Source organism: Aquarana catesbeiana, linkage group LG12 (assembly GCF_042186555.1).
Source record: "Aquarana catesbeiana isolate 2022-GZ linkage group LG12, ASM4218655v1, whole genome shotgun sequence".
NCBI lineage: Eukaryota > Metazoa > Chordata > Amphibia > Anura > Ranidae > Aquarana > Aquarana catesbeiana.
This window is the reverse complement of record NC_133335.1, coordinates 214,198,875-214,216,443: the sequence shown is the minus strand read 5'-3', so window position 1 is coordinate 214,216,443 and position 17,569 is coordinate 214,198,875. Positions and strand designations below refer to the sequence as shown.

The 17,569-nt window shown below is 41.9% G+C and overlaps 1 protein-coding gene across 1 annotated transcript in view; it reads left to right on the top strand.

Annotated features, from left to right (window-relative positions):
• Window positions 1-8,214, top strand: part of NHERF1 (NHERF family PDZ scaffold protein 1) — a 38,890-nt gene extending 30,676 nt beyond the window's left edge. Inside the window, exons 5-7 of the mRNA XM_073606649.1 lie at window positions 6,749-6,789; window positions 6,872-6,976; window positions 7,533-8,214. Coding sequence (XP_073462750.1) covers window positions 6,749-6,789; window positions 6,872-6,976; window positions 7,533-7,706 — 320 coding nt within the window. The 3' untranslated portion in view covers window positions 7,707-8,214. The remainder of the gene's footprint in view (window positions 1-6,748; window positions 6,790-6,871; window positions 6,977-7,532) is intronic.
• Window positions 8,215-17,569: the final 9,355 nt, after the last annotated feature.

Sequence of the window (17,569 nt, the reverse complement as noted above, 5' to 3'; positions counted from 1 at the left end):
CCCTGGTTGAGAATAGCTGGTGTATATAGTGATCAATTTGTATGACTTTGTAAAGTATTATAAATATCACTATTACAGCTTCTGTCACTGCCGATCATGGTCAGATCCAATTGTAACAGAAGCCAAATTTTTAATTTAAAAATCCTTTCCAAAAATAACCCCAGTTCTGGCTTCCTCCTCTTGCCCATGTTTGCCCTTGTCCTTTTCATCTTTTGAGAATAACCTCCTCATGCATTGTTGGGAATTAACACTAGGTGTTCCAAAAACTTGCAAAATGTGTTTTCGATTTACTAAGCTTTCTTTTTTTTTTTTTTTTTTTTTTTTTTTTTAATATGGACTTTTAAGACCATAGAGGTTGTAAGCACTGGGAAAGATGGTTTGGCAAGAGTTGAGCTGTTGAGAAACTGGAGGCAGTAAAGCATTTTCACTTTAGAGAAGGCAACTGTCTTCACAAGTGGATTTCTGCTTTGATAAATAATAATCTAGGTCTATATCCCTGCTAGAAGGAAATGTTTAAGTTTTTGCTGGACAGACTTGGGATTTATGTTTCTTTTCATGTGGTGTTTCTTTGCTGTGGACAAGCGGCTTATGTTGTAGCTTATACGGGACATGCTATTATTTTTTTTTTTTTTTTTTTTTTTTTTTTTGTTGCGGACAGTTTAAATCCAAAGTACTTTATGAACTCCTTACCTGTATATAACCCCCCTATATATGTGAAGCTATGTTGCCCAAGAGACAGCAAAAGCAAGTTCCTTTTCTCAATGTTCAAAGTGACTGAAAGTCTTTTGTCCCCTCAAAATGGCATTAGTACAATTTCTGAGCAATCAAAGTTACTGCCAAGGCATGTAGCTAAAATTTGATAAGGACTCCTATAATCTTGGTCCCCCAAGACTTAGAATTGCAGTTTTTGGTACTTTATTTGTAATGTTCAATACATTTTGCTGTGGTTGGATTTCCACTCTGTAGTTCTAATTTCTGCTTACCCCTACTGCTTTGCATGGCATCGGATGTGTTGCTGCTCTATGAATAAATGATAAAATAGGTTTAGAGGACTGATGCCTTGTTATGTTGGCTCATGACGCAATATGTGTTCATTGCACTTTTGTTATGGCTTTACTTCCGCTATTAATAAAATATATTGGAAGAAAGACCTTGGACGGTGGTAGCATTAGGCATGGGTAGTGAGGACCTGAAAGGCAGCTAAAGTCCATGGAGCTACAACCTCATGAGTCTACTCTAGGACCATGTTCCTCAAGCTTTTAGTTAGGACACCCTTTCAAATTCAGAACGATCTCGAGGCACCCCATTCTAAAAATTTGAAAAAAAATAGTTTTTTTTTGTAGAACGCCCAAAATTACAGGTGTATTCTTCCAAGGCAAACACACCTTTTGCACACACGCACTGACTAGTATTCCAGTGTTTCTCTTCTCCTTCAGTTTCTCTCCCTCACTTAATGACCCTGGGGCTAATGGAGAGGGGCAAGGGAGGAGCAAACTATGTCTTTCTTCTCTTTATAAAAAACAAACTCATTAGTTGGGGTGCTGGTGGCTGGAAGGTTTTAGTTGTGAACAATGAAAACCTGTGGCTTTGTGTAAGTTAGGATTGATCCACCTGCTGGCTTGTATACAATTTTTGGACAACTTCTTGGACATTTTGCCAAGGCACTCCATGGTGCCTAGGGACCCTGGTTGAAAAAGGCTGCTCTTGCATCTACCCATCTCTGCTCCCCCCCCCCCCCTTCTGCCTAAAATTTGCTGTGGTTTTTCTTTTCTATAAAATATAATCATTTATTCAGTTAAAGTGTAAGTAAACCCTCCTATAGTTTTCCGCCAAGGAAGCTGCCATCTTTGCCTCTGTTTAATCTACAACTGCCATGATGCTGCACATGTGATCAGTTATGACACCAGCCATTGGATGGTTTCTCAGTTTGGTTGAGAGCACAACCAATGGGAGTGTTACATTTCTGGCACATGCTGGAAATGAAACGGTTTTATGGATGGGTTTACTTCCGCTTCAAGAAAGGAGCTTGTGCTGGGACATAAAGAACAAGATGGTGGGAGTCCTTGCAGATGCAATCTCATGAATCCACTCTAGTATCTGCCTATGTCTGCTCCCCCCCCCCCCCCCCCACCTTATTACCTAACATATAAAATGTTCACTTTATTGGGGAAGGGGAGACCTCTGATGGTGGTTGCGGCAGGTGGGGGGAATTGGGACCTGAAGAATAAGCTGTAGTCCTTGCAGATGCTGCCTCAGCTCTATAGCACAGGGTTTCTCAACCGGGTTCCTTCAGAGGTTGCTAGGGTTTCCTTGAACAATTTCGGTTTCCGATAAGTTCCAGCTGACACCACCGACCTTTTTAGCTATCCTTAAGGGGGTAATTCTTCCCAGTGACCACAAGTGAGGAGCATTCTCCCCATTGACAATCACACTAATGTATCACGGGTTGTAGATATACCAGGGGTTCCCTGAGCCTGATGAGTTATTTCAGGGGTTCCTGTGTTGAAAGGAAAACCTCTGCCTAACTTGGAAATATCCATATTCGATTACTCTGAACCTTCCTGTATCTATATAGTATAATACACCTGTCAGAGGACCATCCTACTGTATTTTAGGTGTCACACCCTTTTCTCCTCTGGGATATCAGCGAATTGCTCTGTGGTAATCCCTATTGTAATGTAAATGTTACCGGCTGTGCCTGTTCATCGCTTGTAGTGTAAAGATTTGAATAAACCTTTTCTTTAAAAAAAAAAAAAAAAATTACACTGAACCTTTATCCAAACTTGTTTGAGTGTCTGTTTTAGACCTTGTATTGATGACCTTTGCTCAATTACTTTCAACCTCCTCTGAAGAGTGTCCCTGAAACCAGGTCTGAAAGGGTGCAGGTCTACTCCTTTCATGATTTTGGACTCTCTCCCCGGGGATGTGAATACTGGGTGGTAAACGGATGCTGAATACTTTGCTTTTGTTCACATGGCAACTCTAAGCTTTGTCTAGATAGCCAGACGGTGAACTTTACAATCGGAAGCCTATCTTGTCTCCTTAATGGTCATCTAGTGAACATACTTTCAAATCTTCAATGCTTTAGTATGAAAGATCTGCCAGTATGGTTTCATAATTTTGTAGTTCTAGCGTTGGAAAGGGGGGGAGGGGGTGACCGTACGTTCATTTTGCTGCTTTCTGGGTTGCTATAGGGACCGACAGTAATCCTCTTGCTAATTCTTTTCAGGCTAAAGGCTCTCCTACTTCACTTAACAGGATCAGTTTTATGTACGGCAACACTGCTATACTGTGACTTGGTTTTTCTACTGTGATGCTTTCAGTTTTTTTACCGGTTACAGTTCATGGGCTGATTTTAAAGTTCTTGATGTACACCAGGGTCCTACTGATATGTCAAATATTCTGGCATGAAAAGTGTGTTTGGTTTTTTTTTTTTTTTTTTTTTTTTTGTTGATTGCATCCAACCAAAATCCACCTGTCATGTTCCAGTGGGCAGTGGCAGTCTCCTATACACCTTATGAAGGCAATTGTTAGGAATTGCCCTATAATTGGTTTAGGCTGTCCAAAAGTAATTACTATTTTACATATGTACATTCATTACCAATAACCGTGTGTATGGATAGATAAGGTAATTGAAGAACTTTTCTAAACAATACTCCCTAAAATGTGCAGAAATACCCCTTGCACTTGGGTACCCTCTGGAGCCATAGTAACCACTTTACAGATTGCAATACAGCATTTAACCTCTTCAGATCCGCGCTATTGCCAAATGACGGCAACAGCGCGGATTTACATTGCCGGGACGACGTCTATTGACGTCCCGTGCACGAGTGGCCTGCGCGCCCCCTGCAGGGCGCGCACGTGGTGATCAGCGAGTCTGAGACTTGCCTGATCACAGATAAGAGTAGGGGGTAATCGGCTATTTTTCCTCCTGGCAGCGCGAGGAGGAAAAAAAACCTCATCACCGGCGGCCATGAGAGGTACATCAGTCCCGATCACGGCGATCATGTGCCACCCATCAGCGCCCACAGTGCCACCCATCCGTTCCACCCTTCAGAGGCCATCAGTGCCACCTTATCTGTCCCCATCAGTGCAGCCTATCAGTGCCCACCAGTGCCACCTCATCAGTGCATATCGAAGGAGAAAAATGACCTGTTTGCAAAATTTTATAACAAACTATGAAACATGGTGTTTTTTTTTTTTTTTTTTTCTTCAAAATTTTCCATTTTTTTTGTTTGGTTAGCAAAAAATAAAAATCCCAGCTGTGATTAAATACCACCAAAAGAAAGCTCTATTTGTGGGGAAAAAAAGATAAAAATTTCATGTGTGTACAGTGTTGTATGACCGCACAATTGTCATTCAAAGTGCAACAGCGCTGAAAGCTGAAAGTTGGTCTGGGCAGGAGGGGGGTTTAAGTGCCCAGTAAGCATGTGGTTAAAAACCCTAACAGTCAATGAATGTCTTCCCTGCTTGTTATGCAATTCCCTGTACCTATAACAGTGGTTCTCAACTCTGTCCTCAAGTACCCCAACAGGCCATGTTTGCAGGTTTTCCTTTATCTTGCACAGGTGCTTTAAATCAGTCAATGGCTTGGTATTTTGGACAGCTATTTTATCGAAGAGAAATTCCCAAAACGTGGCCTGTTGGAGGTACTTGAGGACCACTGCTATAACACTACAGGAGTGGCCTCCAAACTGCAGCCCTTTGTTTGCCTTAATCCAGCCCTTGGGGCACTTTTCCACTTTTCCTTCCACGGATACAAGACACTCCTCCAGAGGTCGACCGCTATGGGTTTTTTCTCTGGCTGATGCCAATATTTAGAAATTGTGGCAGCCGATGGCAGATATGATGCTGATTATTCTTAAATTTTTTATTTATATTTTTTTCCCTTCGTCTCATAAAATCTAACAGTTAGACCCCTTTCACACTGGGGCGTTTTTCAGGCGCTTTTGGGCTAAAAATAGCGCCTGTAAAGTGCCTTCAAAACGGCTCCCCTGCAGTCTGTGTGAAAGCCCGAGTGCTTTCACATTGAGACGATGCGCTGGCAGAATGTTAAAAAAAGTCCTGCAAGCAGCATCTTTGGAGCGGTGTATACCACTCCTGCCCATTGAAATGAATGGGCACCTGCAAAGCGCTTTGTCAGCGGCGCTACACAGGTGCATTTAACCCCTTCATCGGCCACTAGCTGGGTTATAAGCGGCCGAATGGCACCGCTAAAGTGAGTAAAGCGCCACTAAAACTAGCAGCGTTTTACCATCAACGCCTGCCCGCTCCAGTGTGAAAGCACCCTTAAGTAATAAGTGATACAGAAAATGTCTTACATTTAAACATTTATTAAACAAAACAAACCTCCAATCAGTTCACTTGTATGTATAATTTAGATAAAAAATAAATTATCTTAAATACACAAACAGGTAACCAAAACTTTTGGATGAAAAAAAATGGGCTAACTTTACTGTTTTAATGAATTTGAAAAAAAAAAAACTAAAGTGTATTTTTCCAAAAAAATTCAGTTTGAAAGACTGCTGCACGAATACCGTGACATAAAATATTGCAACAACTGCTATTTTATTCCCTAGGGTCTCTGCTAAAAAAAAAAATATATGTGTAGATTTTCTAGCGTAAAAAATCCTGTATTTTCTAAGTGTCAGAAAAGATTTAGTCTTTAAATGTTTAAACTGAAAACTTCTACACACTTCAGGCCAGTGATAAGAATAAACATTTTATCTCTTTGCTTTTCTCAGACTTGGCAGGCTGCACAGATAGGAGAGACAAGTCACTCCATGGGAAGACTTCAGGCAACTTGCATTGACTTCTACTACAGAAGTAATTTGCAAGTCGCGCTGAAGTTTTAAATCTGCTTTTTTTTTTTTTTTTTTTTTTTTTTTTTTTTTTTTTTTTAAATCAGCACAATCTGCCGATTAATTAAATGCCAAAAATGGGCCGGTATATTGGTCGACCTCTACACTCCTCCCACTGATGCCAACAATGGGGCAATATTCCTGCTACTGACCTCAATGGGGGCACTCTTGCTCCCGCTGACGCCAGGACAATTTCTACTCTCAGTGGCCACAGTCCGGCCCCCCTAAAGTCCAAGGCACTGTAAACTGGCCCTTTGTTTGGAAATCCCTGCACTACAGCATTGTCGTCGTTGCCACCAACCCCCCCCCACTTTTCAAATTTAGCCCTTTTTTTCTGTAGCTGTTCACTTTACAGTATTGTAGTCCAAGAAAGCATCTGAGGACCACTGGCAGCACTTTTTCAGGGGATTTTGCACCTGATGGCAGTTGGCGTTGGCCATACATGGATCGAACATCAGCTGGTTCAGCAGGGATTTCCCAATTTTGATCCATGTGTGGTTGTGCTGGTTGTAGAAAAGTTGGTCCGATCGACTCTACAACCAGCCCGCCGGATTTTTCCTGGACAATTGGTGCCGATAGATATAGCTGACAGCACTGATCAGTGTATTCTGATGGTGGAAGTGTCCACCCTGTCAAAATACAATAACATGGTGGGAATGATATTGATGTGGATGGGAAAATCTGGTGTTTTTTTTTTTTTTTTTTTTTTTTTTTTTTTTTTTTTTTTCCTTTTAAACCTTCTGGTTGAGGAAAAAATGAATTAATATACTGTATAGCCAGCTTTATAATTTTGTCGCTCCTGATTCTAAACTTTCTAACATACTTTCATTACAATCAGAATGTAGATGTATAGTATAATACTTTTTTTCTTTTTTTTTTTCTTCAAGGTCCTCTGCCATATAAAGTGGCCAATGGGAGTCTAGAAAAGGTAATGTCTCCTAATGGCCTGGTTTTGTTTGCTGTAAATATTGTGTTTTATAGATTACTTTATATTGTCTTCTGCTTGGCAGGAGAACAAGTTGGAGCACCTGGAGAATGATAGTCCCCGGGACTCGCTTGTATCTAATCCAGAGCCATCACCGGTAGAAAACTCTCCTATACAACAGGCGCAGAAGGTATATTTGTATAGTCCATAGTAAATAGCCACTGATAAGTAATTATGTTGCAAACCACAATATAATTTAAATCTAAACCCCAGGCAGATATGGGGGGGGAGACACGAATGCAACTCAGAATTGATTGTATGGTTGTTTTTGGTTTTGTTTTGTTTTGTTTTTCTTCAAATGCCAGCAGTGCAAGTACCTGCATGTGCCCTGGTATCAGCCTCTTGCAGTCCACTGTACAGCAGAGCTCAGGCTGGCAGTTTACTGTAAAGCAGAACTGGGTATGGGAGAAGTGACACAACAGGATGGTCAGTTGTGCTTTAGTGCACATGTGCTAGCCATTCAGGGCACAGTAATGGGGTTCCTTTGAAGCTCAGCCCACTGAAGCGACAGGGGAGAACAGTGACTAAAAACAGTGTGGGGAAGTTGCAGACATTTGCCTGGAGTTGGGTTTGAAATTCGTTCTAATTTTGTTGGCTAGTGGGATTGAGTGCTGTGGACTTTTGTTATAATAATAATCATGATTCCTTGACACTTTGTTCTAAATTTAAATAATTTCTGGTTTTAGGATGTTCAGGATCCCATCCCAGCTCCTGCCTCGAACCCTATCCCAAGCATTGAAACACTTGATCTTAATTTGTCCCTGGCAGCAGCTAAGGAGCGAGCCCACCAGAAGCGATCACAGAAAAAGGCACCCACCATGGACTGGAACAAACGGAAAGAAGTCTTTAGCAGCCTGTGAGAAGACCAAGGGATTGATGTGGACCCCATGGCTGTACCTCGAAATTATCCTGTGGTATTAATCGACCATACCCTGCAATCCCGCATTTCCTGTTCTTGTGTCACCAGCAAATGCTCTACCAGTTCTGTGGGGTAATTGCCAGCCAGTTGGTGCAGTTATTTATTCTTGTTAATCTGTGAATCCGTCCATTGCTATCCAGGATTTCAGATAGCTTTGGTGCCCTTGTGGGACCGTACAGCAATAATGCTCCAAGCAGTCTTACAGGGAGCAAGTGTCTCTTTGAAAACCAGGGGATGGAGCAAGATGCTTTGCCTGTGTACAGCATACACAAGATCTGTTTCTATTAGAAAGTTCAATTTCTGAGACTTTTAAGGTCCTGTTGAATTTCCATTTGTTTGCAGATTTTTGACAATGTTTCTAATGAGAGGTTTTTCTAATATTTTGTGAAGAAAAAATGTTTAACCATATATTTTGCTATATAGCTTAATACAGATTTCTTTACTTTTAAGTGCCTTGTTACTTGTGTGCTTGTTTGTGTGAAGGTTATATGGTTTGATATGGTAGACTGTATACAGATTAACCACTTGCAATTTTTTTTTTTAATTTTTCACACGTTAAAATCAGCATTCCTTGCTGGAAAATGACTTGGAACCCCCAGACATATTTTCTAAACATCATCGCATCGCACCGTCAATTCAGTCACTAAGCAAGAATTCACTTTGAGAGTGAACCTGCTGTACTCCTTTTAGTAAATCAAACCAAAAGCATCAGCTACTTAATTCCTGTGTGTACCGGCTGCTATATTAGGTACACTTTTCTAGTACCAGGTTGGATCCCATTTTGCCTTCAGAACTGCCTTACAGTGCATCTGGAAACTATACACAGCGCTTCACGTTTTCCACGTTTTGTTATGTTACAGTCTTATCTCAAAATGCATTAAAGTCATTATTTTTCTACAAACCATACCCATAATGACAACATGAAAGAGGTTTGTTTTGAAGTCTTTGCAAATTTAATAAAAATTAAAAAAAAATCCTATTTACAGAAGTATTTACAGCCTTTGCCATGACACTCAAAATTGAGCTCAGGTGCATTTCATTTCCACTGATCATCCTTGAGATGTTTCTACAACTTGGCATCCACCTGTGGTAAATTCAGTTGATTGGACATGATTTGGAAAGTTACACACCTGTCCATATAAAGTCCCACAGTTAATAGTGCATGTCAGAGCACAAACTATGCCATGAAGTTCAAAGAATTGTCTGTAGATCTCCGAGACAGGATTATGCTGGGTCTGGGGAAGGGTACAGAAAAATTTCTGCAGCCTTGAAGGGCCAAATGAGCACAATGGCCTCCATCATCCATAAATGGAAGAAGCTTGGAACCACCAAGACTCTTTCCTAGAATGGGCTGCCTGGCCAAACTGAGCAATCGGGGGAGAAGGGCCTTAGTCAGGGAGGTGACTAGGATCCTGATGGTCACTCTGACAGCGCTCCAGCATTTCTGTGGAGAGAGGAGAACCTTCCAGAAGAACAACCATCTCTGCAGCACTCCACTAATCGGGCCTATGTGGTTGAGTGGCCAGGTGGAAGCCACTCCTTGGTAAAAGGCACATAACAGCCTACCTGGTGTTTGCCAAAAGGCACCTGAAGGACTCTGACCATGAGAAACAAAATTCTCTGGTCTGATGAAACAAAGAATGCTTTGGCCTGAATGGCAAGCGTCATGTCTGGGGGATACCAGGCATCGCTCATCACCTGGCCAGTACCATCCCTATAGTGAAGCATGGTGGCAGCATCATGCTGTGGGGATGTTTTTCAGTGGCAGGCACTGGGAGACTTGTCATGATCAAGGGAAAGATGCATGCAGCAATGTACAGAGACATCCTTGATGAAAACGTGCTCTGGACCTCAGACTTGGCTGAAGGTTCACCTTCCAACAGGTCAATAACCCCAAGTATACAGCCAAGATGAGAGTGGCTACGGGACAACTCTGTGAATGTCCTTGAGTGGCCTAGACTTAAACCCGATTGAACATCGCTGGAGAGATCTGAAAATTGCTGTGCAGACACTCCCCATCCAACCTGATGGAGATTGAGAGAGGTCCTGCAAAGAAGAATGGGAGAAACTGCCTCAAAACAGGTGTGCCCAGCTTGTAGCAGCATACTCAAAGACTTGAGGCTGTAATTTGTGCCAAAGGTGCTTCAACAAAGTATTAAGCAAAGACTGTAAATACTTTTACTCTTGTCATTGTTTAGAATTTTGAGAAATTAATTTAATCAATTTTGGAATAAGGCTGTAACCTAACAATGTGGAAAAAGTGAAGCGCTGTAAATACTTTTCTGGATGCACTGTAATTCTTCGTGGCATAGATTCAACAAGATGTTGTAAACGTTCCTCAGATTTTGGTCCATTGTGACATGATGGCATCACGCAGTTGCTGCAGACTTGGCTGCACAGCCATGATGCGAATCGCCACATCCCGGGGTGCTATATTGGATGAGATCTGGCCCACTGGAGGCCATTTGAGTACAGTGACCTCATTGTCATATTCAAGAAACCAGTGGTGAGATGATTTGGGCTTTGTGTCATGGTGCATTATCCTGCTGGAAGGAGCCATCCGAAGATGGGATGGATGGACATGGTCAGCAACAATACTCAAGTAGGCTGTGGTGTTTAAATTGATGATACTAAGGGACCAAAAGTGTGCCAAGAAAATATCCCCACCATTACACCACCACCAGCCTAAACTGTTGATCTAAAGGCAGGCTGAATCCATGCTTTTATGTTTACGACAAATTCTGACCCTACCATCTGAATGTTGCAGCTGAAATCGAGACTCATCAGGCCAGGCAACGGCTTCTACACCCCAGAAGATCTCTAGTCTCCTTGGCTTGTAGTGTAATGAGAATTAAAATTGAAGCACCGCTCCACTACCAAGAGGTACAGACACAACTTTATTCCATTAAGTCAGGGGTACAATCCAAAAAAGTAGCCAGTGTGTTTCGAGGCTCCAAGCGCCCTCTTCATCAGGGCTTCACTGGTAACAAACCAGAAGTGGACCTACAATGGTATTTTTCTCCAGTGTGAAATGCAAGTACAGGCTTGATTGTACCCCTGACTTTTAATGGAATAAAGTTGTATCTGGAACCTCTTGGCAGTGGTGTGGCATTTCAATTCTCAAATGGGAGAAGTCCGCTTTACGCAGCTATCTGCCGCCATTTGTGTAAAATGATGCATGTGCACAGACTTAATTTTTTTTTTTTTTTTCTCAACCCCCCCCCCCACGATTTTGCATTTTTTAATCTGCCTAACATTGGCCATAAATTGCAAATCGCGGTTAAAATGCCTATGTAAAAAAGTACTGCAGAAACTACCAAAGGCAAAATGCATAGGTATGAACTGAGCCTTATGGAGTGCTTCAAAGACTTTTTTTGCACTGACGGTAATCAGATTGTCTCATGTCCAACATTGATCTAAAATTTAAGTGTATCATGTAGTTGCACGGTTCACACCTAATGCAGTTTGCTTTTGATCTGTTTCTGCAGTGCCCTTTGCAGAGTGTTTGGCGTTTTATGCACAAGCTGTGTGTGTGGTGTTTGTTTTTTTTTTTGTTTTTTATTTGCTAAAGGCAAATCCACTTTGCACTACAAGTGCACTTTCAAGTGCAGTCGCTGTAGCTCTGAGGGGGACATGCAAGGAAGGAAACTAAAAAAACAGCATTTTTGCTTGCACATGATTGGATGATAAAATCAGCAGAGCTTCCCTTCAGATCTACAGTGACTGCACTTACATGTGCACTTGCAGTGCAGAGTGGATTTCCCTTTTAGTAAATCAACCCCACTGTTTTCTAAGGGTTTTTTTTTTTTTTTTTAAAGTCCCTGACCCTTTCCAAAAATGCAGCAGCTGAAAAAAGCGTAGATGTGAACGTCTCATAGGAAACCATGGTAAATGGTCTGGACTGTTGTGCGTTTCTCAAAAGCACTAAACGCATAGGTGTGAACCAGGCTGAACACTTGGAGTAGAGGGATCAGTTGGCAGTGGCCTATGTACAGGACAGCCTTTACTAACTTGCAGATATTACTAATATTTGTACAGAGGGTGGAAGTGCCAACTGTTTACACTGATGTCCAGAATTACATGTTCCCTCTTACTGTTCAATATTGATATACTTGCTAGTTATCTAAATCTTTTTTTTTAATTTTTTTTTATTTAGATATATTCCTCTTCAGCCACAAAGAATTTACACTATATTACCAAAAGTATTGGGACGCACATGAACTTTAATGGCATCCCAGTCTTAGTTCGTAGGGTTCAATATTGAGTTGGCCCACCCTTTGCAGCTATAACAGCTTCAACTCTTCTGAGAAGGCTGTCCACAAGGTTTAGAAGTGTGTCTATGGAAATTATATGTAGAAATTGTATCAGCGCATGTATGCCAAGACCTGAAAGCAGCTGAACACCAGGGTCAAACTATCAAATCCCTCTAAGCAAATAGATAAAATAGGTGCAGCGCTAAAAACAAAAACACAAACCAAAAAAAAAAAAAAAATTTTTTTTAAATACAATAATCCAGGGATGAAGAAAATAACACTATGGTAATGTCTCCTATAAATAATGCAGAGCACAGAGAATGTCCAGATATTAAACATGAATCCACCAGGCAAACGTGATATTCACAGCAATGATGTGTGGCTGATAGAAGGACCCTTCACCAAAAACCGGATGGCCTCTCACCTGGTAACCAGGACCCTTCACAGAAGAGTCAAGCGAGCATTCCCATAGGGATCAACAAAGTGAAGATAAAGGTCCAATGGCAGGAAACTCCTCCAGATAACCACGTAGCAGGGGGTCAGCGTGATTCATATAAACAAAAAGGGGACAGACATAGTGCTCTCCGTATAATATACTTTATTGAAGGAATATAAAAAACCTCACTTACATAACAGGCACTTCACAAGTGCCAGAACGCTGACATAGAATACACACAGCAGAGTGAGTGCGAGCCACATAGTGTTATTTTCTTCATCCCTGGATTATTGTATTTAAAAAAAATTTTTTTTTTTGGTTTGTGTTTTTAGCGCTGCACCTATTTTATCTATGTGTCTATGGAAATGTTTGACCGTTCTTCCAGAAGCTCATTTTTGTGAGGTCAGGCACTGATGTTGGATGAGAAGGCCTGGCTCGCAGTCTCTGCTCTAATTCATCCCAAAGGTGTTCGATCAGGATGCAGGTCAGTCAAGTTCCTTAACCCCACACTTGCTTATCCATGTCTTTATGAATCTTGCTTTGTGCACTGGTCCACATCATTTGGTAGAAGGGGGATTATGATGTGGGGTTGTATTCAAGGGTTGGGCTTGGCCTCTTAGTTCCAGTGAAGGGAATTCCTAAGGCGTCAGCATACCAAGACATTTTGGACAATTTTTTGCTCCCAACTTTGTAGGAACAGTTTAGGAATGGCCCCTTCCTTTTCCAACATGACTGCGCACCAGTGCACAAAGCAAGGTATATAAAGACATGGATGAGTGAGTTTGAGGTGGGGGAACTTGACTAGCCTGCACAGAGTCCTGACCTCAACCCGATAAAACACCTTTGGGATGGAGTGGAGTCTGAGTCAGGCCTTCTTGGCCATATCAGTGCCTGTCCTCACAAATATTCTTCTGGAAGAATTTTCAAACATTCCCATAGATACACTCCTAAACATTATGGACAGCCTTTGCAAAACAGTTGAAGGAGTTATAGCTGCTATGGGTGGGCCAACTCAATATTGTGCCCTACGGACTAAGACACCATTAAAGTTCATGTGTAAAGGCAGGTGTCGTAATACTTTTAAATCCACTTTGTGTGCCCCAAATGCCTTTACAAACTGAGATATTACCTTTTAAACATAGTGGTGACTTTATCACTTAGCTGTGCATAGCCTTTACAGGGAGCAGAGCTGTGGGAAGAACCCAGCAGGCCCCACCCACTATAGGCTGCCTGTAAAAAAAAAAAAAATAACTACAGAAGGGGGCGGAGACGAGACCAGTCACTTCGCACAGGGAAAAAGATCTGCAGTGACCGGTCTTTATTACAGGAAGCTCCTGCACAGAGTTAAGTTTGACATGGGATTGCTGCACGGATCTGGAGAAAATGCACAAAGCACACCAAGATTCAAATAAGAATACACATTTTTTTGTATTTAGACAATATGAGGCTGATTTACTAAAACTGGAGAGTGCAAAATTTAGTGCTGCTCTGCATAGAAACCAATCAGCTTCCAGGTTTTAGTGTCAAAGCTTAATTGAACAAGCTGCAGCTGATTGGCTACAATCGATCCCTATGTGTTATTACTTGATCCTCTTTGTTATCAGGAGGCTGTCTGTCTCTTTACGGTACTAGTGTTAGAGTATACACCTGATGCATAGTGGATTATACATGTGATGGAATCCATGGCATGAGCATCCCAGGAGGTTTTGGGCAGAGAGAGGATGTCATTCTGGTCTAGGTGAAAATGCAGGCTGTGCACCGCTGACAAAAAGGCCCCTCCTTTTTAAAAAAAAAAAAAAAAAAAAAATGCAATTTTTTGAATGGGGGAGAGGAGGACCCAGATAAACGGCGCACAAAAAAAAGAGTAACGTGCTTTAAATTTTAACAGTTTGTACTAAATTAATAGACTTAAGGCCTGGTTCACACTTTTTTGCAGGTTGCAGCTAGCATATTCCAGGTGCATTTTGTGTTTTTCAACACACATTTTTGATCCATTAAAGTCCTATGGAACCAAAAACCAGAAAAAAGTCCCAGGCCCCTTCCATAAAATGCACAGATGTGAGCTACATCCATAGGAAACCATGTTAAACGGACTGTAGTGTGTTTCTGCAAAACTAAAAACGCATTAAAAAAATGCTGGGGTGCGAACCAGGCCTAAAGGTGTTTTTATGTCTGCACCCCGTCGTTGGCAGTAAAGACTTGACCGGATCAGCTTTTTTTTTTTTTTTTTTCTTCCAACGCTGGGTAGCATGGAAACTGCAATTCTTCTGTAGGAGGTTGTTTTGAAAAACACTCCTCTCTTTTGCGATTAAAGTGCTAGCTTTCACATAAAGGATAACAACATGTATGTGGCAGCACCGCCAAGGAGAATTGATTACACAGCTGTAATCCTTTGTTCCGTAAGATTATAGTGTCTTTGTGGCTTGCCCTTTAAAGCCTAACGTCCTAGTGAGGAATTAACGCAACCTTTGGAATTTGCGTATGTTTGACTTCTACCAATGTTAATGACGTGACCTGAGTTTGTTAGAAAAATTCCATTTTCTAAGCTTCTGGACTTTTCACAGAGATGTTTTATCATAAGTATGATCTATGTGTCATCACCTCACCTCTTACATTAGTGGTTTTGATGTTTTCTTGTAAATTTCTCTTACTATGGGGAAGTTGTGCAAATCACCTGTCTGGTCAAGGACACAGGATGTTCCCAATCAATTCTGAGATGTTCCCAGGCCAACCAGAGCTGTCTTAGAAATTTAGACAAGTGTGGACAAGCCCTAACGCTTAACAAACGCTCCTATAGCCTTAGTATGGGCTTTAGAATGGAATTTTACAAGCGTTAATGATGAGTTAAAAATGCTCCTCAAATTCCCTATGAGCAGTTTTGAAGCGTTTGATGAGCGTTGAGGTGCATTAAAACTGCTCCACAAATGCCTATTCCATTACAGTAAGTGGAAGAATCTTAACGCTCCGCAACTGCCTGCCAGAGCATTTGCGAGGCGTAACCATAGACTTGAATGGGAGGCGTTGATAGGCTTCAAATGCCCCCTGACTCGACATGAGGCTTCAATTTTGAAGTGACGCTAAGGCCGTGTACACACGAGCGGACTTTTCGGCTTCAAAGGTCCGACAGTCTTTCCGTGCGAAAGTCCGCTTAGTTTTGTACGTGATGACGTACGAAGGGACTAGACTAAGGAAGTTCATAGCCGGTAGCCAATAGCTGCCCTTGCGTCATTTTTAATGTCCGTCGGACTAGCATACAAACAGATTTTTCGATCCGACTCGAGTCCGTCGGAAAGATTTGAAACATGTTCTATTTCTAGTTCCGTCAGAATTTTCGACAGAAAAGGTCCAATGAAGCCCACACACGATCGTAATATCCGATGGATTCGTTCCGTTGGACCTTTTCTGCCGGACAGTCCGTTCGTGTGTACGCAGCATTAGGCTTGTGTGTGAACAACACTATGGGGTTAATTTGCTAATGCAGGGATATGCAATTAGCGGACCTCCAGCTGTTGCAAAACTACAAGTCCCATCATGCCTCTGCCTCTGGGTGTCATGCTTGTGGCTGCCAGAGTCTTGCTATGCCTCATGGGAATTGTAGTTCTGCAACAGCTGCAGGTCCGCTAATTGCATATCCCTTTGCTAAAGGGAAATCCCCACTGCATTGCAAGTGCAATTTAAGTGCAGTCGCTGTAGATCTGAGGGGAAGATCTGTTGATTTATCATACAATCATGTGCAAGCAAAAATTCTGTTTTTTATTTTCCTTGCATGTCCCCCTCGGATCTACAGCGACTGCACTTGAAAGTGCACTTGTAGTGCAAAGTGGATTTGCCTTTCGTAAATAACCCCCTATGTGCTGTCTAATGTATCTTGTGCGTAGGCGTTTTCAACACCTCTCAAATGCCTACTTTTAATGCCAGTGTGTAGTAATGCACTTGGGCCTCTACCAGCTTGCTCCAATTTATGCAAATGCTCTCAAGAATTAAAGTATAAATAGCTGATAGAATTAAACATACACTATGGGGGCTATTTACGAAAGGCAAATCCACTTTGCACTACAAGTGCACTTGGAAATGCAATCACTGTAAATCTGAGGGGAAGATTTAAAATGAGGGGAAGATTTAAAATGAGGGGAAGCTCTGCTGATTTTATCATTCAATCATGTGCTAGCTAAAATGCTGTTTTTTTTTTTATTGCATGTCCCCCTTAGATCTACAGCGACTGAACTTCCAAGTGCACTTGTAGTGCAAAGTGGATTTGCCTTTCGTAAATAACCCCCTATTTTATCAAAAGTATTGGGACGCCTGCCTTTACACGCACATGAACTTTAATGGCATCCCAGTCTTAGTCCGTAGGGTTCAATATTGAGTTGGCCCACCCTTTGCAGCTATAACAGCTTCAACTCTTCTGGGAAGCCTGTCCACAAGGTTTAGGAGTGTGTCTATGGGAATGTTTGACCATTCTTCCAGAAGCGCATTTGTGAGGTGAAGCACTGATATGGACAAGAAGGCCTGGCTCACAGTCTCCGCTCTAAATCCCAAAGCTGTTCTATCGGGTTCAGGTCTGTGCAGGCCGGTCAAGTTCCTCTACCCCAAACTTGCTCATCCATGTCTTTATGGACCTTGTTTCATGCATCGGTGCGTGGTCAAGTTGAAACGGGAAGGGGCCATCCCCTCCTAAACCTTGTGGACGGCATTCCCAGAAGAGTTGAAGCTGTTATAGCTGCAAAGGGTCAACTCAATATTGAACACTATGGACTAAGACTGGGATGCCATTAAAGTTCATTTGTGTGTAAAGGCAGGTGTCACAAAACTTTTGGTAATATAGTGTATATTTATTAGCACTTTTCAAAAAAATCGTTTTTGAAACCATAAGAAAACATGCCATAAATCATAGACTAAACCACACAAAGTGCACACTACGGGAGGTGATCAGGAGAGCACAGTACAGGATATGGCCAGCGCGGGTAAGCTTAGTAAAAAGCGTTACTATCCCAGCAAATCCGACACAGTATGCAAGTATGATGTAATGCAAGATTATCATGGGGCCCCTGGGCAGTGCTCAAGTATTAAGACAGCCCTGAGGTCAGCCAGGAGGCACAAGTTCTCAGCATGTTT